This window comes from Perognathus longimembris, chromosome 12 (assembly GCF_023159225.1).
Source record: "Perognathus longimembris pacificus isolate PPM17 chromosome 12, ASM2315922v1, whole genome shotgun sequence".
In the NCBI taxonomy this organism is placed as follows: Eukaryota; Metazoa; Chordata; class Mammalia; order Rodentia; family Heteromyidae; genus Perognathus; species Perognathus longimembris.
Window position 1 is genome coordinate 22667766 of NC_063172.1, and position 27556 is coordinate 22695321.

The 27556-nt window shown below is 36.0% G+C and overlaps 1 protein-coding gene across 1 annotated transcript in view; it reads right to left on the reverse strand.

Annotated features, from left to right (window-relative positions):
• Nucleotides 1-974: 974 nt before the first annotated feature.
• Nucleotides 975-27556, reverse strand: part of Trhr (thyrotropin releasing hormone receptor) — a 30278-nt gene continuing 3696 nt past the window's right edge. The window contains exon 2 of the mRNA XM_048358922.1: nucleotides 975-1382. Coding sequence (XP_048214879.1) covers nucleotides 975-1382 — 408 coding nt within the window. The remainder of the gene's footprint in view (nucleotides 1383-27556) is intronic.

The following is a 27556-nucleotide window of genomic DNA, read 5'->3' on the forward strand; positions in this document are numbered from 1 at the left end:
AGGGTAATAGCCAGATATTGGCTGATTTAGAATAGCAACTAAGCTTCTTAGAATGCTTCAGTCTTTTAAGCTACAGTCAGCTGCAAGGATTTGCTTGATAGGCCTCAGTGTCTCATATACAAAAATACTAAATAAAGAACTGTTTTCCTTAAAAGTTGAAGATTAAAAAGGCAAAATGTCACTTTAAATTCTTGGCCTTGCGTTGGCTTTGCATGTCAAAATGTTTTTTATGTTAGTTTATATACTCATAGGTATTCAAGTCAGCTGTTTTCTTTTTCCAACCACAATTTAGGAAGCTTGAAGAGTTGATAAAGATCTTGATTTATGTCAAGATGAAATCCACATGCCTCCTCACTTTATGATTTTTAGCTATTTTGAATTTTGTTTTACATTAAAGTTGAGTGATTATTTACATTGTATAATATCAAAATCACCCCTTCTTTTATAACAGCCTAACAATCTTTTGGATAAAGCTGGTTACTCAGTAAATGTACTTTCTGGTTTTTTCCCCCCACAGTTTCAGATAGTTATGAAATGGGGACATGTTTTTTAAAATGAAGTACTGAGGGGAAACATTTACAATTCTGTATGTTGCCAATTTATCAAATATAGAGGTAATGTTTGAAGTGAGAATTTTATTGGTCAGTGACTTAAATAAATGTCTAAATCTTTTTGAAATGACACAAAATATAGTGATTTCCCCCACACTAAGTGAAAAGGATTTTGCTTTCAATTTTCCCTTGGTAGCTCTTCCACCATTTGGCTCCATTTTTGTGATGCTAGCTTTGTAAGAAAAAGAAAAAAAACTCACCATTGTTCTGATGGGTTAAATATTTATGGCCAACACTTGAAAGAGCATTAAATTCTATCTGCTTTGTTTTCACATATAAGTAATGGATATTTCCTCTCTGTTATGTATGATAACTGAACAGATTCTAATTTACTTTGTGGTCCATTTTCTTCTAATTCATGAGTCAACTTTGGTTAAAGGGTACCTCAGAAGCTAAGCAGGTATCACTAAAAGATACTTTGGTGGCAGAAAGACCCGTGTCACTGACAGTGACGTCATCCAGCTCTGTGCTGAAATGGTCTGACTCCTTGATGACACTATAATTGAGGGCTACGCTGTAGTTAGTGGGTTTCTCTCTCGGCTTTTGCTTGCACTTGCACAGCTTCCTGAATGCAGCCCGGAATTTCTGGGACATGAGATTGTAAATCACTGGGTTAATGGCACTGTTGAGATAAATGCAAATTCTGCAGAAAAGCAAGAACCAGTTTTCTTGGAAAGGGCTGGAGAGAAATGAGTTGACAACCACAAGAGTCCTGTAGGGCATCCATAAAAGGGCAAATAAAATTACAACCACTGCCAGCATCTTGGTGACCTACAGAGAAATAGAGAAAAATACAGGTTACAAACACAAATGAAAATAAAGCAAAACAATCCTCCTCTTCTTCACTTAAGTCATTATTTCTCAGGATGTAGTGGTCTGAGACAAGGACTTGAGACTAGGTGCAGTTTATTTATTTGAAAAGTGAACCTAGGAAGGAGAATGGTGGCTGCATAGGTTGTACAAAATGAAGACGTTATTGTGATCACTCCCACTATAGACAACTGCACTCCAGTAATAGAACTCACAATTGTTAGTGTAAAGGAGGAGAGGGTGGGGAATTTATCCACCAGGTGCTTGCTCTTGTTTGTTAATAGGAGCCTTTAAGGATTTAAACTCCTCTGTACTTTCTACTCTTCTTAACTTGGAATTTTCTACTCTGGGAACTCTTGGGGACCTTAGATTGGACCGTGAGGCCAGAGGAATGGCAAACAAAGATTCAGATTCTTCAACTAATTTTTGGCTGCCTAGTCCTCAAGGTTTTCTGCTATCGAGTCTTTGGTTCATTTTGCCAATGAGGAATCATCCTTCATTGGAATTCTGCCTTGATTTACAATTGGATTGCCATTGTCTTATTTGGTTCTTTTTTGAGGACAAAAGTGATCTAGTAATTATTATATACTATTTTACTTATTATATACTATTTATATACTATATACTATATTAATGTTAAATTGAATGCTTACATCAACTCTATTAGGAAATGAACATTATTTTATTTGGTGTCTCAAGAAATTGATGTTTCAAAGTTGGTGTGATTTGTGTTAAGATGTGTAATTACAGAACCATGATTCAAACCCACGTCTGCATGAGCACAAAAGCTACCGTCTTCTTTTTAGATATAACCTTCTCCATGAAAGTCTTTTGAATTTTCAACAGTGAGGTTTCAATTATAGTGTTTCTGTTAGGATAATCAAGGTATCTAACTTCCTGTAAGTTTAAACCCAACTTTTAAAAATTGCTGCAACATTTAAGAAGAAAAGTTGAATTTCAGCCACTTTGCATTTTCCCCTACAGCTGTCAGGTTAGACAGTGAATCTACATGTAACATTGACCTACCTCTTTTTACTTAATGTCACTGAGGGAAGGAACTTTCATTTTGCTAAAGAAAAGCAATCTGTTTCAAGGTTAGTCTATTTCTTCTGTACTTCTGGAGTCTCACAAGCTTGCTTTGGTGCCACGTCCAACATTTCATTCAATGAACCATTTTTTTTTCTCCCCAAATGGCAAGTTTCTTCAGGGCCAGGGAAAATATATTTATTTCTCTACTCTATTGGATTTTCTAGTATGTGATATAAAACAGGCCTCAGACAAAAACTCGAGTTCATTTAGGCATAAAGAATTATTTCAGAATTTCTAACCACAATGCTTTACTCAGTTTTAATACCCTAATACATCAGAGAATACTGGAGAGAATGTTGTAAACATTTTAATACTAAACATACTTTTTAAATGGAGTTTATATTAATAAGTAAAATGTGTCTTTGGTATAATTTAGCTTTTTTATTTGAAATACATTTAAAAGAATTTTAAAGACATGTCAATGAAGCAAATACAAGCATGTTTCTAAAATTAAGAAGAATCTGTCTCCAATGAGATGATAGAGAATATACTTAACCCTGTAATTATTTTTGTCAATTTAAAATATCTTTGATTATATTTACTATTTTTTTTAAATGTTCACAATTTAACGGGCAACTTCTTGGAGTCTAGTAGCTCTTAATAAAGAAGCAAACATCTAGAAAGAAAATATTCTGAGTATGATCTTTTATCACAATTCACTATGGTTATTGAAGTTTATTTCTGCTGTTATTTATTATCCTGAATAAAGTGAAAATAATGTGGACTTGAAACTGGATCACTGTGATTAAACATCACAGTTTTTGTTCATTTTGTCACAGTAGTACCCAGGATAATGGGAATATAAGACATTGATTTATCACTGAAGGTATTCAGAAATGGTAGGATGAAATTTAGGGAAAGTGATTTCACAATATTTTGACTCGAAAGAAATTTATCCAATTGTAACCGCTCTGTACTTCACTTTGACAATAAAGAAAAAAATAATAAAATAATAATAAAACAAACAAAAAAGAAATTTATCCGTTCAATTCTAAACTTTTCATCTACATACCAATGTACTAGATCTTGAGGATTCCACAATGCTCTGGACAGATATTGCCAAGTCTTGCTATGACAGGGCCAATGCTATGAGATCTGGACTTGGGGTGGAAGAGGATTAGCTTTCTTGGTCCAAGTGACATTGTTCCTTAGAACTTGTGAGAAAGCTTAATAAAGTGTTGATTTAATATGTTTGTGACTACTTGGGTAGATATGCATAAGCATGGTATGCAAGTTCCAATTGCAGCCCACATGAAGTAGAATGCTCTCTGTCCCTAGATAGCCTGTACAAACATTACAAAGCCGTTATTTAATTTGATAAAGTAATGTTGTACTCCATAAAGTGCTTGGCCCCCATTACTAGGACAGAAGGAGAAACACAGCTGCCAAAAAAGGAACCACTTCAGGGAAGAGTACTGGAAACAGTAGCTCTGTGGAGCCAGTTTTAGTCACCATAGAAATGGGTTGACATTTGTTTCAAACATATTGAAGGCAAGCGAAGGAGAATGTGATAATCACTTCATTTGCACACAGGATGGAGAGAGAGAGAGAGAGAGAGAGAGAGAGAGAGAGAGAGAGAGAGAGAGAGAGAGAGAGAGAGAGAGAGAGATTGCCAACAGAAATGGCCAAAAGTGGCAAGAAAGTATTAGATTTGAATTTGTCCAAGGTTTTCTCTTGAAGTATCTGCAGTTATGGATTTTGGTAGAAAGATTACAAAAAGGAAATATTATTCTCAACACAATGAATCTACAATTCACATTACCAGCTTGACATATGACTGATTATATTATTTACATGTATTTATACAGATATAACTTATATGGTATGAAATTTACCAATTTATAATGTACAATTCCAAGGCTTTTCATGTGTTCACAGAGTTGTGCAGCCATGATGAAAGTCTAATTTTCATGATCCCAAAGCGAAAAACATTACCCAGTCAGTGCCAGCACTGAGCTATGGTACTTTACTATAAATTTTCCTGTTGTGAACATTGTATCTGAATTAAATTGTATAGTCTTTTGTGTAGAACTCACTTCCTTTAGGTAACATTATGTTTATAAGGGTAATCTTATTGTAGCATGTATGGGAACTTCATTTCTTTTTGCTGCTGAATAATATCCCACAGTATGTATGCATCACAATTTATTTATCCATTACTTTCTCTTTCTCTTTTGCTTATAATGCATAAAACTACTACATAAATGCATAAAACATTGAAGGACAAGTTTTATATGATCCTATGATCATATTTCTCTTGTCTATCATTTCTGTTTATTTCACTGGAATGGAGTGCCTGGTTTATGTCTTGCTTTTAAATTATATGGTATTAAAGAATGTTAAGTACTCTTTCAGTCTCTGAAGACCTTTTGGGGGATAATAGGGAGAACTGGAGGTAGTTATTGTAAATGTATCTTTTGAGAGTTTTCTGGAAAGGAGGGTAGAGAAATAAAGGGATTGCAAGAAGGGAATTAAGAATATGCATTTTGTTTATTTTTTTATCCAAAGGTAGAATATAATAGCATCTTTGTTTGCTTAGGGAACAATTTCATAGAATGAAATTTTATGATTCAGAAGAAAGAGGAAGAGGATAATTGAAGAAAACTCTTTTCGATAATGGAGAAAAGCATTCAGGCTGGTATTTCTTCAGGTACACACACAAAATTATCTTCTGAATAGCTACCCTTGCTTTCCTAGTCACATTGAAGAGATCAATACAATAAAATACAGAATGCTATCTTTCTCATCACCTTTCAGAATCCTGAATGAAAATGTTGTGAGCAGTTAGTTGCTGACCTCTTTGGAATTAACTCACTTTTTTCATGTCACTGGAGCATGCTGCACTCATATCCCACTGACTATGGGATCTATGGGCTGATTGTTACTGCTCCCATTCTGTTGGTGAGGAAATGCAAATGGAACACACAGATGCTGAAAAATAGGCCATCCACTTATGCACAGAAATCAACATGTTTTTAGCTAGTGCTACTTGCTGTAAGTTTGAGTTACACAATATCTGGAAGGTATGGTTGCCAGGAATCATTTGTAACCTTGGAATTACCTATGTGCTTTTGCTGTTGTTTTGCTCCAAGTGGAGATCTGCCTGGAGCAAGAGCACTGAATAGGGAGAAGAAAGTTTCCATAACAAGACAGAGAGGAGTCCTTCCTATTAATCTATTTCCTGAGGAAATAAGTGAACAATAGCATTGAAAATTCAAAAATAGTAGTCAAATAAAATGAAGAAAAGGTCTATTTCTTGGGAGACAGGCCAATTAATAGTAAGTCATTAATTCACTTCTGGTGATATAAGATCCAGGGCATTTTAATAACTTGTGAAAGATCAGTTTATTAGTTCCCAATAGGAAGTCATAAGGATTCATTTATACTTCAATTCCCTATTAGATTTAGTTTAAATTTTTGTGCTAATTCAGAAAATAATATTTGAACATTGCTTCTGTAAATGATTCAGACAAAGAAAAATCTGTGTGTCATCATTGGATTTGTTATTGCCTGGTCATTATTTCTTCAAAGATAAGTGTTATGACATTGTTCTCTGCATTGATGAATGAGAAAGTTTGGTAGTTACAGAAGACAAAGCTATAAGTGGTACCCCGTGTCTTGGTTTTATAGTCCTTCTCTGTCTCTAAGGACACCGGGCAGATGACACGATTTATTCCTGAATGTCCCAAATTCTAGGACACTCTCAATTAGTGGGAAAAGCTTTGTTAGGACTAAAAAGACAAAGCTATACAACAGGAGGTGCCAACGACATCATTAAACTTGCATTTGAAAACTACTCACCTCATTCTTAATGAGTAATTTTTCAAGGGCAACAGAGCAGGTAATTTTTGTTTGTGGACAGGTACTTTATTTGGCTTCATAGAGAAAGTAAATTAACAAACTCACAGCATGTCTGTGGCACAAAAGTTTGGAGGAATTATTGATACACATGTAAGACTGCCATCTAACAAGTGCTCAAGACATAGTTGCATTATTACTGAGTAAAGACATATTGTTGTAGTTGTTTTAAATCTAATGTTAAAGTAGAGTTGTGGAGGAGTTGCATGTGGGTCAGGGGTCTTTATAAATCAGCAAAGTGCACTTCTGGCTGTGGCACTAATTTTAGAAGTGTACCTCTTTCTGGAAATGTGTTTATGGCTAATGAGTAGAAAACATATTTTTAAAAAAACCTTTAATATTCCAATGCCGTTCTTTAAAGGGTAACAATACATTATGGGTTTGGACTCTGTCCCTGCTTCTCCTGCCTTCTGCATATTAACAGTGTTCTGAAACGGGGAATCATTTTGCTCTCAGATAGTCCTCAGCAAAGTGATCAATGACCTTCTGCATTTTGTTATATTAATTTAGCCAGTTGAAGGATGGATTTGATTTGGTAATTAAATAAATCTGAATGTAGCCAAGCTTCTGCATTGATTGGGGCTCTGGGACTTCTTGCAGATTGCTCTGGTTTGTTTTGACATATGTCTGGACATTCAGATTTTAAAAGATAAAATCAATGTGGGGTACTTCATCTCAGGCAGTGAGATCATTAGTGGGGTTTAAAAGTTGATTGATGGGGCTGGAAAGGGGCTTGGAATCAACTCCAAGTCAGTCACAGTGCAGTGGGAGTGAAGAGAAGCTGAGGGGGACCCATGGGAGGCTCACTGATTGTCCGACTGTGGACTTAGAGATTTCTTGACAAGAAGCCCCCCAGGAATGCTAATGCTTAGGCTTTTGACTCCAACTGTCACTGCAATATATAAATGTTCCATTTAGAATAACTGTTCTAGAAGAATTACAGTCTGTTTTTTGGGTTCTGAACAGATTAAAAATATTCAGGTAGCTGTGAGCTGGTGGCTCATGCTTGTAATCCTTGCTAGTCAGGAGGCTGAGAACGGAGGATTAGAGTTTGAAGCCAGCATGTGCAGGAAAGTCCATGCGACTAATCTCCAACCAGCAAAATGTATTATTTAGAGTGGTGATTCAGGTGGTAGAGTTCTAGTTTGGAGCCAAAAGTGAAAATCTTAGGCCCTGAGTTCCAGTCCTAGGACCAGCACACACACACACACACACACACACACACACACACACACACACACACACACATCCCTGGAAAAATTAGCAGGGATGCACAATAAAGAAACTTCACTTGTATTTGTTAATGAAGCTATAGGGCTTCAGTGGGGACATGGTGACACAAGAATTTTGAAGTATAACATCATAAATGTGAATCATTTACTGAAAGGGGTATTTTTTTTTTCCTCCACAATTTTGGAGAGAGGAGAGGAAGGCAGGCAGAGCAGATTCCTGAGAGAGGCATTTGTGCAGGTGAAAAAGAACTCTAGATCCCAGGAGGATTGTATGTACCAGGAAGGCCACAGGTCAGCATTGCCTTTGGGAAGATAGCAGAATTGAAATTATGAGATGACATAGAGCTGTGCAGTATTGGTATGACCTTTCCTTTGTAACACCCTCTATTCTCCAGGAAAACAGTTAAGCACCTGCTGTGGTTGTGTGAAAGTCCTTCTGTGAGAAGTGGATGGAGCTCTGCACTCTGCTATGGGTTGAAGTAGAGCCAAAAACACATGAGGAGTGGAGGAAAGTAAGGACAAACTTGACTTTCTGAGAATCTTTGAGAGTATGTGTTAGATGGGAACTGGAGAAAAAAACCCAATGGAAACTAAAAATATTCTAATCCAGCAATAGGAATTAACTGATGAAAGAGGAGTAAGAATGAAGAGATATGATATGCTCACTATGTGACAGAAAATGTATTTATTTTCTTCATCATACTCTACTTTACCCTACTTTATGGGATAAGATGAAATCAGAAAATTTATGTTAAGGACTGAAAGCCACCTTGGGGGAAATAAATATACATAATATGCATATATGTATATATGTATATATATGCATATATATTATATGTGATTCCAAAGCCATCTTTTTGTATTTTCTAAATAAATCAAATTTTGTGAGGATTTTTTTAGTGTTTGCAAAAACCAACAAACAAAATTGAGGCTTAAAGATACAGTAGAAGGGAAACAGGAGGCATGAAAAAAGAATCTTTTTTTGTATAAGATTTTTTATGCATACTGTACTTAACGAAGATTCTTTTTCATATGTGACACGAAGACTTGATGGAGCATACTTTTTAATTCAATGTAATTTATTGCTCAAGAAGTTTAATGTGCTCATCTGTTTCTTGATCATAAGTTACACATTTATTCATTATTCCCCATCTTGTCTGTTTCTTCCTTCTGATTCATTTCGTATTTCCTACTTCTTTGATCACATATGTATGTCGAGTATTTTGCTTGTATTTGTCCCTTCTTCCTTTTTCATTCACCCATCCTCCTTTCCCTCTACGTCGGACAGCTTCTGGTATTCATTTTGTTAAACTGTTAATTGTTTCAATGGTTGATGCTATGGAGATTCATTCCTGTATATACTATACTTACACACACACATTTTAACATGTTTCTGATTTCAGGGTTCTGGTTAAAGTGGGAAACAGCTGTGTGCTAGATAAGATTTGCCATTATACTTGAGGATCAAATGCAAAAGTTTCCACAATGATTAGAGTGCAGAGGATTCAATATTGATAAATCAGTACAGAAAATTGTTCATGATGAAAGGCTGGCTCTCTCCTGTTGCTTAGATGTTTTCTTTTTCACAGGAGATGGATATTTGGAAACATGCTGAGAAAGGAAAAAATGTCAGCTGGCAGAATTGAGATTCAAATTACAATAACATCCGAATTTAGCAAATGAAATGTACTGCAAATTAATTTTAGCCTGCTGCAGAAATGTTAGAGTTTATCTGTTTTCAGGTTTGGTTTGGGATTTATATTTTTATTTGTTCTGCCAGGTAAATTACTGTAAACAGCTAAGCAGGAAAAAGAAGGCTGGCATAATATATCTTGCTTTACTTCCTCTACTTTTACTCTGTAGCACCCAGTTACACTCCTGATCATTTTTCTCTTTGGAATCAGACCCTAGAAATTGTCAACAGGACATCTTGTCTGTCTCTGAGCTGGGAACTAGGCTGCTAGTCGTAACACTTTTCAGGGATATTGATTCCATCTGAGGGCAATATTTCGTCTCCTCTGTGCTTCTCTGGCTGTCTGCAGCCCAGTAGGGTGACATTGTCAAACAAAGTACAGCTGAGTGATCCTTCATCTGCTCACCCAGTAAAGGTGGGAAAGTCAGTTTTAAATTGTAAAATGTGAATGATGGAAAAGTGACACTGATTTTGAAGTAGAAACAAAACTGTCAATGGTGCCAGATATTTTGTAGGCATTTAGTTTCCTTGCTTCTAATTATCATGGATGGAAGTCTCTCATGAAGGGGCTCAAAGTGCCTGGGAAGCATAGAATTCCTTGTTCACATGGGCTAGCCAATACCATAGGAGGGCTGGCCTGAAGTGATAGAGCTAATTTTCTATCTGTCCCAGAAGAATGCACAGAGACAGCTTCAGACAGGGAAATATGTTTCTTGTCTACAGCAAATCAAAAATTCAATCATTTCGACTGATTTTTGCTTTCTGATAAGTTAAATATGACATTCAAAACCAAGTTTCAGCTTTACCACTCATTACTATTTAGAGTTTTCTGAGTCTTGATATCTGTATTTATTATGGGAACATATATGCATGGGGGTTGCAAAGAGGAAATAAAAATACTTTTCTTCACAACTTAGAGGGTGTTAGATTGTTTATTCTGTCTGAGAAATCTGTATATGTGGTAAAGAGTGATAGTTTTACTGCTGTGTTATCAGGCTGAATAAATCTTCTTTGCATTCATCTGATTCTAACCTGCATGAATTTAGAAACTCATTTGAGTCTACAAGTTTTATGAGGCTACCAGAGTTTGCCAGTCCTGACTCCATGATCCAAACTTACAAAAGCAATTTACATGCATTGAAGTCTCTTTTGGATAGTACAGCCTGGGTTGCTTTGCAGTATTATATAGAGGTTAAGAAAACAGGCTCTGAAGACAGACATACTAGATTGTAATTCCAGCTCTGCCATTATCTATATAAGAACTGTCAAGATATTTCACTCTTCTAAGCCTCAGTGATGTACAAACAGGAATGAAGAACACATGAGATAATTGATGCAAGGCACTGATGTAGAATATGTTTTTCAACAAATAACAGCTAATTTTACTTAATGGATGGTGGATATATTTCTAGGTAAATATGGAGGATTTAGCCAAACGTCATAACATAAACCTAAGGGGGGATCCAGAGAAGTGAATATTTCTAGAGAGAATAGCAAAAACTAACCCTTTCCCAAACTGTGTTTTCCCCCGCCTGTCTGCTTATTTGATCTGTAATAATAGTCATAATCTGAGTGGATCCCATTTTCCCGATTGTTTCCCTATTTACTTTCTCACTTTTGCCTCTCCTAGAGGATCCCTGGATTACTCTATTTATAAGGAGCAATATGAGTATTATTGCTGAGATAAAGTAATGAGTAATAGGTGCAATGAATATCCAGGGAATGAACGAATAAGTGAATGAGCAAAGAGAAACTCACTAATTCTGTTATTCTAAGCTCTATAGTCTCCTTCACATTCCAAGTGGCTGTTTTGTACTTTCGTCCCTAAGCACAAAATTCATTATAATTTTGTTTTATTTTTTTCTGGATGTAAGATCTTGATGGGAGGAATACCTTTTATTGCATATTTTTAATCTCCAATCCCTAAAATAGGGTTTGGCATAAAAGTGCTTGCAGTTAAAATTAATTTCTTCTCAAAAAGAGATGTGATAGATCAAACAAATTATGGTAGTAGATATTTTCTGGGGAACAGTATATTATTCTGTAACAATAAAAAATGTACACTGTATTGGCATAAAGAAAATTAGAGTCAAGGAGATTCTAACTCAAAATGATTTGTGCTTCATCCATTTAATTTCATGTAACTAGATGTTGATTGACATCATATTAATATATAACAGAATGAAAAGGAATTTGCTTCCAAATCGCACTCTGACAGCTGTCCTTGTTTTGTCTTATCAATCTTGCTCAATCATTTGTGGCTATCCTGTTACAAATCGGGCTACAGAAAACTATTTTTTCTCAGTGTCATTCGGCAAATATAGATTATATAGTTCATGTGATGCACATGTTGCTAATTTAGACTACTCATAGTAAACTTCCCTTTCATAATTTTTATTTGATGAATCCATTTATTTAATGTTAGCTTATAATTTAGTTATTGAGACAGTACTTGTACTAAACATACAGTATTTCCACAAATAAATTCTTAGATCGAGACATAGCAAACTTTCATGGAAAAGACCTTAATACTTCATCCTCTGTACCAGGAGGTCTGACTCACAGTATGAAGTCTGTCACTGAAGTGTGACAGCAGCTATAGAGCCCAGAAAAAGAAATGGACATGAATTCTAAGTTATGTCAGTACATTACTTATAAAACAAAAAACAAAAAACAAGCAGAGCCGAATTTAGCCCTAAGCTAAATGAGTGGAATAGTTAAGTCTTTTAATAAATCAGACTAATGGCACATAAGCCATTTTAATCTATTACTGTGATTTATGGCTATTTTTTACAAGGCCTTCTTTATAAGGCCTTCTAATGATCATTTAAACTATGAGAAATAAGGATCAAAATGTTGTGGCTCTTATCTCTTGGAACAAACTTTTGATTCAAAATTTGATTTGTGCTATGATATAATCATGATTAGCACTACCTCCTTATAATATAAAAAAATCATGATAACATTCTACTTTCTGATAATTAGATCAGAACATTAGGACACTGAAGAATGAATTAAATCAGTAGTCATGCACAAGTAAGGACAGAAGGCTCTTGGAAAAGCCATGAAGGGAGGTGGCCTTCTGACCTGGAGCATGACAGTTCCTCAGCTTTTCTTTTTTTCTTTTTTTTTTTTTTTATTTGGCCAGTCCTGGGCCTTGGACTCAGGGCCTGAGCACTGTCCCTGGCTTCTTTTTGCTCAAGGCTAGCACTCTGCCACTTGAGCCACAGCGCCACTTCTGGCCGTTTTCTGTATATGTGGTGCTGGGGAATCGAACCCAGGGCCTCATGTATACAAGGCAAGCTCTCTTGCCACTAGGCCATATCTCCAGCCCGTTCTTCAGCTTTTCTACCAAGCTCATCTTCCTTTCCTGAGGGAAAGGCTCCTTTGTTTCACACAGCCACTCTACTTGGCATCCTGACCATGGCACTTACCAAATATTAGGCCTGAGGATGCTTCTACTTCTCAGCCTTACTTTCCTCTTCAGTGAACAGTGACAAAAATTATATCTAACTTACAGGAGTGGTGTGTGGAAAAAATGCTATGATGTGAATGCTAATGCCAATTTTAGCTAATTCTAGAGAAGTAAAAGCTATTTTTGGAAACTAACAGAGGACATGTAATACTTACTGTGCATCTATTCCTATTTACAATGCATTCTTAATTCATTTAATTTCGATAGTAACATATGAGGGAAGTACTGCCAAATCACCATTTTGCAAGTGAATGAATTCATACACCCCTTACAGATGGCTAAGCTAGGATTTGAATCAACTAGATCTCATCTCTTGCTAAAGGACTTGAGGGATTGGATAGAGCTTGTCATCCTTTCTCTTATGCAATGGAAGAGAGCTAACTATATTTGGGTAGGGGAAATATTTATAACAAACTCCTCTTTATCACCAACCTATCTAGAAGTACTTATTTCAATGGGGAAGGCTTCAATTTCAGATTACATTGTAGAAAGTATTTGCTTTGAAAATGAGCATTAGAATTGTGTGTAAAATGTAATTGGATAGGATCATTAATGCTATCCTTTTTGTGCATAAAAAGCAATGTAGGCACATCTAGTGTTTTATTATTGTATCAATGGGAAAAACTCAGTTGATTTTACAAGTGTTGATGTATCAATGACATTCCCTCATGCTTGAATACAGAATCACAATATCACAACAGTTTGCAAACGGGCTATTGATTTAATATCTCTGACTGCTCTGTTTGATATAATACATCTCCTAACCAGGTATGAAAATACTTGCCCGTAATTGGAAGGTAGAAAGAACATCAATTACAGGACAGATTTGGCAAATTAGGGAGAGCCTATTTGAAAAACTAACTAAGAGTTGAAAAGGGCTGGTGGTGTTGCTCAAGTAGTAGAGCACTTGTCTAGTAAGTAAGGGGCCCTAAGTTTTATCCCCACTACAGAAATAGACAAGTTAACAAAAATGATACATCGTCTACTTCAGCACTTCAGTATCCTCTTTAGCTTTTTGATTTTTTGCAGTTGTATGTGCTACTCTTGTATATCAACTTCTTTCTTCATCTAATAAAATAAACTCCATAGGACAGAGAGATTTTTGTCATTCATTCATTGCTGTATTTCCAAAGAATAAAACAATTCCTAGGCCATCCAAGCAATCATTCAATATATATTTTAATGAATCAACTAATTTACTTATCATATATATGTATTAGAAAATGTTTCATTTTAATTGGACAGAATGGGCATTCTGTATGTCCCTGATCTCTGAGGCCAGTAACAGATTTCAGAATAGATGCTGGAATTAGACTCTAATTTTCCTTTTTTTGTTTAAATGAATGACCTTGAGCTCAATATTCCTGAATTTCTGGTCCTTCATCTTTAAACCTATAGAAAAATTACGCTTATGCCACAGGTATAAATAAAGTAAATGAAAATATCTCAGCATCATTTACAGTCCACAGTAAGACACAGTAACATTTTCTATGTTATTAATCGATTAATAACATGACTGTCACCCATGCAAATGTGACAGATGGTTTTCCAGGATATTGTTAGAAGGAAAAGCAGACAAATAGCCTGGTGCCTTAGTGCGAGAATTAAAAACCAGAATGTTTAAATAGTGATTCTTGGACAATGATGATGAGGTCTTGAGGAAGATTTTAAGAAACACATGAAGGAGGAATCTTCAAGTCTTGAGGTATGAGTTAACAGTGTTGTCTCATCTTTGTGTGTTGTAATGTGATATTGTTACTGAGGAAAGAATTTCCTGTGTCTCACTGGTGTGGGGGTGAAAAATGTGATAGCAAACTTAAAATACATTATTTAGATATAATGGGCTCAAATCTTTGTGATGGCTGTGAACACAATGAATACATAAAACATTGGCTAGTTAGTATGCAAGGAAGTCACTACTTACTCCTAAGCGTTTGTGCCTAGCCTTTCCCTTTACAGTAATATATGATACTTTGCCAGGATGGTTTACTTCTGTGTTCAGACACTTCCATTGCTCTTTAGGGAAAAGGATCTTATGAATTTTATTCTTGCTAATCATCATTTTTCAAATTGTCATTGTGACAAATTATGGTGTTTTTGAAAGAGTGCTTTACATTCCATTGTTAGAAAATATATCTTGACTCTCTAGCCTTAATTTCTGAGACCATGTTGGGTCAGTTTAGCTGGTATATAAAGGTGACCTTACTGAGTAAAGAATTCTAAAGATTAAAGCTGTACTCTGTAACTCTTTAAAAGATAGTTGAATGATCTGAAAATGGTCTTATAGTTAAGCCATCAATTTACAAAAATTAGTGTCCCATCTTTACATACTAGGAAGACCCTAATGACCACTAAAAGTTAGTTGAGATCATTAATTGTATCACAGCTCAGAAGTTTATGTCTTTTAACTAAAAGAACATAATGAGAATAAATTTTCTTCTGGGGCCTCAGCAGTATGAGTAATTAAAAAAAAACAAAAAACCAAGAATGCCTCTTCTATTTGTAGTATGCATATCCATTGATATTTGTCTATTTTAAAATAAGGTTCTAATGAGAAGGACGATAAGCCTGATGTGATTTTAAAACACCACTGATTCATTATTCTGAGGAAGTGGGTGAAGTTGAAAAGAAGCCAGCAACTGAAACTTATTCATCAGCTTAAAAGCCACGGTCAATAACAGCAGTTTTCCACCTGTCTGAACTCTGCTTCTGCACCGGATTTTGAATGGTTGACACAGACTCCTTGAGTTTGGAGGGCTCCCAAAGGAATAAACAAACATCCCCTGTGATGTTGAAGTATGAGAGGTGGTACATTGATAGAGATAGACTTTCTGCCTTATTTTCTTCAGAACTCTTAAAAGATCTTATGGACACATGTACATAAACACACACACACACACACATACACACACACACATACACACACAGAGCAGTTGCTTATGAATGAGGTGTCACCACACATGACTACATCAAACTCCACTTACAAAATATCACATTTCTTTGAGGGGAAAAGAAATGTAAAGAAGCAGAAAAGTCATGACTCTGAGTACAATGCAGTGTACACTGTTGCTATTGTCTCAAGACTAATTTCTCTTGTGTGTGATTCCAGGTTTCTTTGAAGACAAAATGGAGAAAACCAGTATATTTGAGTGAAAGAAAAAAATAACAGACACATCTTCTGAGAATGTTTATAAAGGAGAAACTTGGCTCAAGATTGAGTGGAGGAATTATTGCCCATGAGCTGATTTTGTTCACAATCTTTTTGAGCAAGAGATTTATCCAGGCACCTAGCTTCTATCGATTTGGAGCCAAAGATTTAGAAGGAGCGATTTTTAGCAAATAAAGAAAGAAATCCTTTCCCTTTGGTCATATGACCTGTGTGATCCAGGCTAGCACCTTATCATAATATCTTTGTTTTAATGAAGGGAAATGAATGCTACTTTGGAAATTATAGCAAATGGACATACTACTATTGCAACAGAAGGGAAACAGCAATGTTTTTGATCAATGAAATGGTTAAGTGTTGGTCAATGAAATGGCTCACACAAATAGACTTTATAGGAAAGGAGCTCTAGAACAGAGACACCGCAGTATTCACTTGTCACTAACAAATGCAGAGCTTTAATTTGCTACTTTACAAGTCAGCTTGTTCTAAACATTAATGGAACTTAATCCTGTTTCATTGTACCCAATCACTTACTGCATTTATTCTCCACAATAACAACCATCTGGCTACTAAATGCACCTCTGCCTGCCTGTTCTCTCTATTATCCTTGGTACTCTTAATGACTTTCTTCTTACCTCAGTGAGGAGACACAGCTTGTACAAACACCACAACATTGTAACTAGAATTGATCTGGAACCGTGATTATTCTCTCCCTTGTTTTGTGTTCATTCTTTCATTCATTTATTCATTCACGTACTTGAAACATTTATTGAAAACTACTACGCGCCAGAGACACTGTGTTAGGTGCTGCAGATGAATTGGAGAATTACACACAATTCCTGATGACAAGGGTAAGAAAGATGACTTCTAGCTCTTCTTGCTTCCTCCAGAGGTATGACCTATCAATATTTAGTTGCACTGTGCTCTTAGATCAACAAATAAATCAGTTCACATGGTTTGCTCTTTCTGATCAAGACGTAAAAGCATCAGACATTGCCGTTTCTACCTTAGGAAAGAAGGCCAAGAAAAGCAAACAAAATGCCTGGCCTTAGTTCTTCATCTGCTTATTAATCTCATAATCAGGCTTGTCTATCTTTTCCCTCTTTCTAATCCCTCACATCCATTCATCATTCAGCAACTCTATGTAATCTAATACATTTCCCCCTATGCTTTATGAAAATTACCCAGGTTACCCATGCCTCTTTGGGTATTTTTCAGTCCTTATATTTACCTTTTAACTCTTTCACATTCCATAGTGTGGGACCATCCTTAGCTTTGGCCATAAGGAGTAAGATTTTATAATTTAGACTCTCAACTGTTACAATACTTCCTCTCAGAGGTGAAAGTGTCACCTTTGATCATTTTCTCTCCCATTTGCTACACATCTATTCTCACCCTTTATCTCACTATTTATTACAAATAGATGAGTTTCTTTCCATCCTCTCTCACATTTCTATGCTAGATCTTTGCAGGATGATTCCTTTTTGGTACAGACTCTCCTAAATCATGACTTCTTCCTGTGAGTTAATTCTTTGACTATATTGAAGATAGAATAGTCTTCCTCAAACACAGATCTTGTCACAATATTTTTGTCTTGCCACCTCCCACTGACATTCCATAGCTGTTAGAAATGTTTCCAAATCTCTCAGTATACCAGAAAAAGGCCTTAATTCCTGGTCCCTTCTTTCCTTATTAGTCTCAGCTATTGATGCTCAGCCTTAAGGAACTACTACAAGTTCTCTGGATCAATAGTTTTGGTTTTTTTTTTATGGACTTGTGGTATTTATCTGTAAAGCCCCATTCTCAGAGACCATCTTTATCCCCTTCTTTATCAACAAACTACCTCTTAATTCAGGGAATCCTATTTTCCAAAACATTGGAAAAGTCGTACTTTCCACAAAGCTTTTCTGTTGCCTATCTCTTCTCAAGCCACTCATGTGTCCTTTTTGCTATGATAACCTTTATTCCTGTATAGATTGGATTATCATTTTTACATTTCTGGGTTTTCTATCAGACCGTGAACTTCTTCAGACCAGACACTTTGTCTTATTAATTTTTGCACTTTAATGACTAAATCTGTGACTAATGTAATAGAGTTCCCAATTAAGTCATAAATGAGGAAGTACAAATACGCTCTGAATTTGTATATCTACTTCTTCCTGATTTTAGTCTCTCAAATAATAATTTTCTAAGATGGTCTTAGAGCATACCTGATGCAAGATAGTGTACTGTAGTTACTTTATATAAAAAGTTGATTTAATTGCTCTTATTCAGATAGATACCGACTTGATTCCTAAAGAAATCCTAGGAGATCCATTGAAGTACTCTATATTCTCTAAATATTTCTCCCATAAATTTACCCCAAATCTGAGCCTATTTCTTTTTTTTTTAGTAAAATAGAAAGAATATCAGCATGTTGTCTTCCACATTATTTCATCCTAAAGTTTTATGCCTGCAAAATGTTTATTGTTTAAAGGTTAGGTGATTTTTGTATTTTATTTTGTCTTTCAAATGTTTCCCAAGTAGAATCAATGACAAACCTGAACTCCTCTGAAAAAATGTACGTTGTAGTAATCACCTTGCATGTAAGTGACAGTCTTTACTGATTTGATTTTACAAATGTTCTTCAAAAATTCATGGAAGGTGCAGAATTCACCCGCTTCTCTCCTCTTTTACTCTACTAGCGAGTGTCACCTTTCTCATTTATTCTCTTACTTTCAAACCTAAGGACTTCTGCATGTAGAAAATATTTTGAGTCCTCCCATAGTCATAAATCCTCATAAAATTCAAATATTGGCTCAGAATACAGGTGTAGGCTCTTTTATCTACTGGTAGCTACTGTATATTACATTCAAGGCACTTTATCTGAGAAGTGTAGCTACAACTCACCTATGTTGTTTATGACCTTCTGTAGTATATTTTTTTCTTCCAAAATGTTATCTATTTTTATTTCAAGTAAAGACTGTCAAACGTTTTCCATTATTCATTCTATTTCATGTAATTATGTCTTCAGTCTCATTTTACCTTACAGATCTAATTTAATTACAAATTTACTTGAATTCATTTTATGTACCTACATCAGCTCTGAAGTGTCGTGCTTGCCTCAAGCGGCTAGACCTTGACTTCTGCCTTAGATAAATTCAGTAATGTTTGTAGTAACGTCTTTGCACCTACTACACAGATACTCTACCAGTTGACCTACATTTCCAGCTCCTTTTTCTATAGTTAGTTTGAAGGTAGGGTCTGGAATACGACCCTATTGATGTTTCACAGGTAGGTGGAATTCCAGTTACAAAATGAGGATGCATGAGAACACATGCCACTCTACCCAGATTTTTCTGTTGAGAAATTATTTTGCAAATTGTTTTGCTTGGGCTGCCCTGAGACCTTGGGTCTACTCATCTCTACCACCCATGTAGCAAGAAGGTGGCTAACATGTCCCACTATTGACTTATGAACTCTTTGCTGTATCGTTTCTCCAATCACCATCATCTAAGTCTTTGCAACCAAAATTACCAGGATAGCAGGTGTTAGCCAGTACCCAGCTAAATCAACCTATTTATTTTTAAACCACATCTTCTCTCTTCCCATGCTTCTTTCCCTCCCTCCCCTTTTTTCTTACTTTCTCCTACTTCTTTGTTACTTTCTCTTTCATCTTTGTTCCTTTCTCCCACTTTCCTTCCTTCCTTCCTTCCTTCCTTCCTTCCTTCCTTCCTCCCTCCCTCCCTTCCTCCCTCCCTCCCTCCCTCCTTCTCCTCTCTTTCTTTCTTTCCTTCCTTCCTTCCTTCCTTCCTTCCTTCCTTCCTTCCTTCCTTCCTTCCTTCCTTCCTTCCTTCCTTCCTTCCTTCTTTCTTCTTCTTTCTTTCTTTCTTTCTTTCTTTCTTTCTTTCTTTCTTTCTTTCTTTCTTTCTTTCTTTCTTTCTTTCTTTCCTTCTTTCTTTCTTTCCTTCTTTCTTTCTCAGAAGAAACCATTAAGATGTTGTCTTTGGCCCTCTGGCCATGTTCTGAGAGGAATAATGGTCTTTTTTCACTTAATGAAGTCCCTCATCTTTTGGTTTCCTAAATATATCTATCAATAATCTAGACCTCAATGTGTATTGGTCTATACTCCCCTCTTCTTAAATTTAATCTTCTCATGCTTTCTTTACACTATATTCTAATACCATCCAAGTCCATATATCTGATATTGAAAATTTATTATCTAATATTTTCAATTCTTATGAATAATTCTCCTCTTAAATGGGACATTTAAAAAATTATTGAAAAAGTGATGAATGGGAGGCTACAGTTACATAAGTAAGGTAATGAGTACATTTCTTTTTAAACAGTGTTACCCCCTCCCTCATTTCCTCCATTTTATCACTCCCCACTTCCCTCCTAAGTTCATTTCCAACATAGTGTCTAGTGGGTATCATTGTTGTATTAGTTCATCTTTTGTACTGCTGTTTCTGTAATTCCATTTCCCTTCTACAGATCAGGTAAGTTTATTATATACTAGACAAAGGAACAGAAAACTAAAACACAAAAAAATACAAATAACTGCATACAAGACATAATAAGAACCTCTTGTTTCCAGTCTTTGCAGTTCATTTTGATATGCTTGGCAAAGCAAGCCAGGCCCAAAGAAATATAGATTTCTTGGTTTCCCTCACTTGTAATAACTAGAACCTGTCTGTGGTATTCTTAGCAGGGGCTCACAATAGCCCAATTGCTAAGTATAGGACCATATATAACAATGCTTTTTAATATTTCTCATTCAACCTAAAAATAATTTCACCATTTCTAGTTACCTCAAAAACCCTTTGTTTAATGTTTGGGGGTTATTTATTTATGTACTTACATATAATCTTTAAGTCATTGTACAGAGGAGTTTCCATTTAACAAAGCTGTTTAGGAATACCATATATCTTAATTAATGTCACTGTTTCCCAGAACTCATGTTAACCTGACTTAGGGCATATTTCCAATACATACTTCTTGATCCACCAGTAGCCTGAGCTAGGAACCTGAACTGAACATTGTTAAAAGACATATAAGTATCAAATATGGTGAAGGCTTTACAGGTAGGAAGAAATTACAATAGCCAAATCACAATATATGCTTAAGTTTGGTATAAAAGGGAGATTCTTAGTGACATACTTAAATCTATGGAAAAGGAATAAGCAAAGATGATGACTGTTCAACTAGTATTCTGTGCTATGCTTAGTAATTTTACAGCCCACCTCAGCTAAGAATCTTGGATTCCCTTTAGTATCTTCTTTCTTCCTATTTTTCCCTTTGGCACTATACGACATAACCTACTATTTCCCATCTGTTTTCAATGTCAACTTTTTTGTATTTTGTTATGAGTTCAATATGGTAATAATTATTATAGATTCTTCAGAATAGTTCAAGGTATAAAACTGCTCAATAGATGCTTATTAAATTAAAAAGATAAGCGATGGTAAAAAATGAGAAGAAATGTTAAAAAAAAGATGATAGGTTATTGAGCTTTAAAAGCCAGTCAGAGGAGAGTAGACATTTTAAAAGAAAATAATAGATACAAGTTAGTTCAAGGAAATTAATCACTTGGGATGACTTAATTGGGTTTATTGCAGTCTTTTTATCTGTGTTCATATTGCCTTCATTCCCTGGGCTGGTCTTGTTTGACCCTTTGGCCCTTTTGTTCCAGTTAGCTTTCTCATTCAGGGAAAGCCCATAGGAAAGTCAACCTAATTTTGTATAATATGAATTACTGGCTGGATCTGTTGGGTTTCTGAATCCGACTGTCTTACTTAGAGGGAAAAAAGTCTGAAAAGTCTTATCTACTAATTTAATGATTGCCATTCTGATTAGTTACACTTGAGAACTCTGGAATTCAAAAGGGATCTGATAAAATATAAATATTGTTTTAATTCAAACTAAAAAATATGACACACATAAACTATTTTTACCAGAAAGAAAATTAGATTGTTGGACTTGACTGAGTCCCTAAATATGCAATGCATATATTCTTGTATGCTTTTTTTCACTGTATATGAAGTGGTACATGTTTCAGATGTAATTACACGACAAAAATTTCTTAGTAAATTTTTAGCACTTTTCTACAAGTCAGAGATGGGTGCTGGGCCATCAAATTCATTTATTGTTTTTGGTGTAAATATGCCAAGCCTATACAATTTTAAACTGCCATTGTGATGGTACCTTATGCAGAAGTGGGGAGAAATTAATAATTTGCTCTTGCAAAGTCTATGCTCCTGGGCTATGCACACTACTGTGTATGACACAGAGTGTACTATAAGTCCAGTTCGATGCTGAGAGCACTGGCGAGGAGAAGCCTTATTCTTAAGGATATTAGTGGAAATGGAGAGAGAGGCTCCCAATTAGGACACACACAAGAATGACTAAAATAGAAATATATGCAAAGTAATAGAGTTACATGGGAAGAATGCCTAATATGTGTAGTTTTAGGTAAGGACTTTTCTGTGTAAATTTGGCTCAATAAGTTCCATGGGGCATTATCTAGTTTGAAAATTGAAACATAATTGGGAGTTTGCCAAAGAAAGGTGTTCTGGCTGAGGGAACATAGCATGTACAGAGAACTATAAATAATTCAGTGTCACAGGGGCATAAAGTGTAAGCTGAAATGAAGCTGGAAATGGAAGAAGGTCCAAGATCTTACTTCCTTTAGTAAAGAGGCTAATCTCTGGGTCTTGGGATATCTAAACATTATTTTGACACTCTATCTCTGTGCTCCCAGAGATTCCCTAAGTCAATGTTGTGCAGAATGACTTGGGAGGTTAGTTGGAGAGGTTCGTGTGGAGCGCATACAGGATGGTTAGAGGCCATGAACTGGCATGGTGGCAGTGTGAGTGCAAAAACAAGTCAGCTATGAGAGTTATCAGCTAAAAACCCAAGAGCTTTATGTTTGCTAAGATTTGGGTGAGGGGATAAAATTCTAAACACGTTTAGAAGGACTCCCAGGTTTCTGTCTTTGGAACATACAGAAAAGAAAGAGGTATAGAAAAGAAAGAGGAAAGGAAAGGAGAGGGGATGAGAGGAAGGTTGAGGGGAGGAGAGAGGAAGAGAGGGAAGAATAAAGGAGTAGAGAGGATGAGAGAGAAAGGGAGGGAGAGGATGAGATGAAAGGAAAGGGGAAGGAAAGAGAGGAGAAGGAAAGGGAGAAGAGCAAAAAATAAAAAAAAAGAACAGAAAGGTTTGAAGGAATTCAGTTTAGTTTAGACTTGTTAGATTTGATGGAATCATTTGATATCTATTATGTAATTGCCTACAGAGATCAAGATATACCTTCTCTAGAGTTATACACCGGGAAACTCATAGGTGGTAGATGTAAGCATAAGTATAATAGAAGATACACAGGAAGATAAGCGACAGGAATAGGAGATGGGGTGACAGTGTGTGTGTGGTGGGTACCAACATAGGGTTCCTTCTTCCCAGGCAATCCCCTGCCATAGCCCACTTCAAGTATACTAGACTACTCTGCCTGAACATGCTTGTTTCCCTGTCACCTGCTTCTCCTTTCTGTTCCTTATTTTTCTGTCTTCAAGCATTTGACTCATTTCTACAAGTGCAACTCAAATACCAGGTACTGCATCAAGCCTTTCTTGATTTCACTGCTCTTGTGGCTGCTGAGTGCCTTTTAGTAGAGAATAGTGATAGGCTCAGTATTATTTACATTCATGGCCAATACAAAGCTCCTTGAAGCCAATGATTTGTCTTTACATATTCCTGTAGCCTCTACATCTGGGATGTGAATGAAGGTTTAATACAATGACAGATGATACTGACTAGAAATGTCGATGGAATTTTGCTTAATGGTGATGTAGCTGTAGTTTTGTACCTTCCACCTTTCCTTTTCTTTTTTTGAAGCAGAAGAGACTACGGTACAGTTACAGATCAGACTTTACCTGTTTGGAACTAGGCATAGCCATGTTGTGAAAAATTCATGAAATACTTTATAAAAAATATGGCTTGTCATTTTCCAAGTTAGATGGCTTTTAAGATTTTTGATATATGGCCAATTTGAGAATGCTGTAGGAGTGTAGAATTATAGCAGGGAGATTAATTTTTCTTTAATGGGGAAATTACGGCTCAAAAATGAAAACTTAACTGGGGCTGGGGATATAGCCTAGTGGCAAGAGTGCCTGCCTCGGATACACGAGGCCCTAGGTTCGATTCCCCAGCACCACATATACAGAAAAAACGGCCAGAAGCAGCGCTGTGGCTCACGTGGCAGAGTGCTAGCCTTGAGCAGGAAGAAGCCAGGGACAGTGTTCAGGCCCTGAGTCCAAGGCCCAGGACTGGCCAAAAAAAAAAAAAAAAAAAAAAAAAAAAAAAAAAAAAAAAAATGAAAACTTAAGGTCGCAAATAAATTGGGTATATTATTCTAGGACAAAAGGCATCAAGCATATAACTAGAGAAATTATCATTTTGCTTAGGGCATATATGTAAAAAGCCACAAGTTGAAGCCATATATGAATAAGAAATTGGGAAAGGATTTTTAATATCAAAATAAATGATCCACTTAGCAACCCATATAAGGAGTGACAATTATACAATGTTTTTCTAACTTACAAATCTTTACAATAGTAAGGACATTGTTGAATCTAGGCTATTAGAATGAGTAAAGCAATTAAAAATGAAAGATGGGCCTGTGGAAACTGCCCTAGTAAATTTGAAAATCATGTAGGCTCAATGCTGAAGTTCACTTTTTTAAATTTAATTAATTAATTGATTAGCTTGTCCTGGGTGGGGCTTGAACTCAGGGCCTGAGCGCTGTCCCTGAGACTCTTAGTGCTAGGGTTAGCACTCTATCACTTGAGCAACAGTGCCACTTCCTGCTTTTTCTGAGTAGCTTCTTGGAGATATTAGTCTCATGGACTTTTCTGCCTGGGCTGGTTTCAAACCACAATCCTCAAATCTCTGCCTCCTGAGTAGCTAGGATTATGTTTGTGAGCCACCGGTACCCAGCTTAATTAATTGTTAAGTAGTTGTACAATTGGGTTTCTAATCCACAAGTAGATTAGAAGTACAATACAACTTGATGAATCTTATCCTTTCCATTAGTGAAGTTTAGTATTGATACTTTTCCTCATAAGGCTACTCCTGAGGGGAGCTAATGGGAGATGAAGGAAGATTATGTTCATCAGGGCTCTCCAAGATAAAGTGGAAGTGAGACTCCTACACATCTTACAAGTTAATGGAATTTATCCTCTGAAATACTAGCTCTGTAGCTCACCATTCCAACATTATGCCTTTTTCCCTTTGTTTTTACAAAGCTCTTCTTTTAAAAGGTAAATATCACTGTCTTGAGATTTGAAAAGAGACAAGGGTAGAGGAAGGAACGAAGGAGACTTATTGAGTGTGTCTTATCTGAATGTTTCTATTTCCTAGGACTCTTTATGTGAGTGAGGGTTGCTGAAGAGCCAGGACACCAAGGGAGCTGCAGCCACTGAGAAGCGGGGGAGAGAAGACAACAGTAGAACAAGCAGGAGGAAGAAAACAAATATAAATTTTGTCTTAGGCATCACATGTGTTCAACTACAAGGTAACTGTTTTACCCATGAATCAAAAACAGAGGCTCAGAGAAACAGACTCAAGTCTAATCACTTTCTTTTACTCCCTGCATTCTATTTGATACTATAAATTTCAATGTTTTGTGTGAAAAATGGGAAGCAAATTTTCATATACTTTATTAATATAATTGTCTAAAAGTGATACAGTAAAGGTTATAAAAATAAATACAGGGCTGGGAATATGGCTTAGTGGTAGAGTGCTTGCTTTGCATGCGTGAAGTCCTGGGTTTGATTCCTCAGCAACACATAAACAGGAAAAGCTGGAAGTGGTACTGTGGCTCAAGAGGTAGAGTGCTAGCCTTGAGGGAAAAGAAGCTAGGGCCAGTGCTCAGGCCCTGAGTCTAAGCCCCAGGACAGGCAAACAAACAAACACAAAAGAACCCCCAAACACAGCAAAATGATAACAATGCTTGTCTTTGACTGGGTATATTTGTATATTTTCTATGTTTTTATAGTACTTTGTTGCTTCTAAATTACCACCATCACAATCACTATCATTATCCCTGTTACCATAATCATTATCACCACCTTTGTCATCGTCATCAAAAGGTACATATGGCTTTAAAAAGAAAAGGTATTTTCTGTTTCTTGGATTATCAGCATTCTATTTAGTAGAGTTGAGGACTTTTAAGGATTTTATAGAAATGAAGTTTAGGATTTTTTTGAAGATTTTATTATTCTAGTAAGCCCTTAATGAACATTTTTCATTAATTCATAGAGCTTCTATTAGGACTCTGTCACATAGCTGTTCTGCCACTTACACTTTAAGAAGCAAAAAAGATATTAGGTAAATTCCACTGAAAATAGGACTGGTAGCTTGGTAAGTAAAGTATTCTGGATAGCTCAGCATCCTGTAGAAAATACTTGAGGTATGTGACTTCATTCATGTTATAGCACTTCACCAAGAGATAAAGGTGTTTCCAAAATACCAACAAGAGCCAATCCATTACACAGAAATATAGTCAATAATGGAGACATTTTATGGACATGATGCTGAATGTGTGACTCAACTGTCTGAGGTTGTTCTTTTTGGTTTCCATGTAGAATGGAAAGAGGACAAATGTGGCCATCTACACCATGCCTTCTCAATGTCAAAAGGATGGATTTTAATGCAAAAGATTCAATCAATACTCTACATAATTTCAAGCCATAAGTTAGAGTGATTTTTATTACATTGAATTTACCTCAAGCTAAGGTGATTTCCTAAAATATAATTGAATCTTGAATAATAGGAAAATGGTTCTGACCTGGGATGTTTACATAGTAACCTATGTACCTATATTAAAAATAAATAAGCAAACCAAAACGTTGTGTTTGTCTTTTTAAAGGTAATGTTCTTTCATTTTTTGTTAAAGGCATAATCCTTTCGGTATTCACCTCTGACTTTAATAAGTTCTTAGAAAGGCCTGGCCAGTTCCATTTTAGTTGAAATATATATTGAACTTGCCTAAAAGATAAAATACAGAGAAAAATATTAAAATAAAAAGTCCTTGGGTTATAAAGGATGTATATTTTAATCTTATGAGTATTTAAGTCAAGAATTACTTCAAAAAAGAAACAAGACCAATCACAGGTCACTAATTTTGGATAAAACTCACTTCTCTTTTTCAGAGAGCTGTCATGAATTAATCAATTGTGCCACTGTTCATCCAAACATAGAAGCCTGGTGCCATATTTACTTACCCTCTGCGTCTAATCCATTGTGTATAATATGCTCATATTCTACCATCCAATTTTGAGATGCCCCTCTATTTTGCACTTGAGAAATTTTATTTGTATCACTATCAACAGATTCCACAATTTTTCTGACGTGTGTGTGTGTGTGTGTGTGTGTGTGTGTGTGTGTGTGTATGGGTACTCGGGCTTGAATTCAGGGCCTCACATTCTTGCTCAGATTTTTTTTTTCCCTCACAGCTGGCACACTACTACTGGAGCCATAAATAAGTCTCCCAGATTTGTTGGCTCAGATTGGCTTCCACTTCTGATCCTCTGATCTCAGCTTCCTTAGCAGCTAGGATTATAGGTGTGAATGACCTGTATCTGGGTG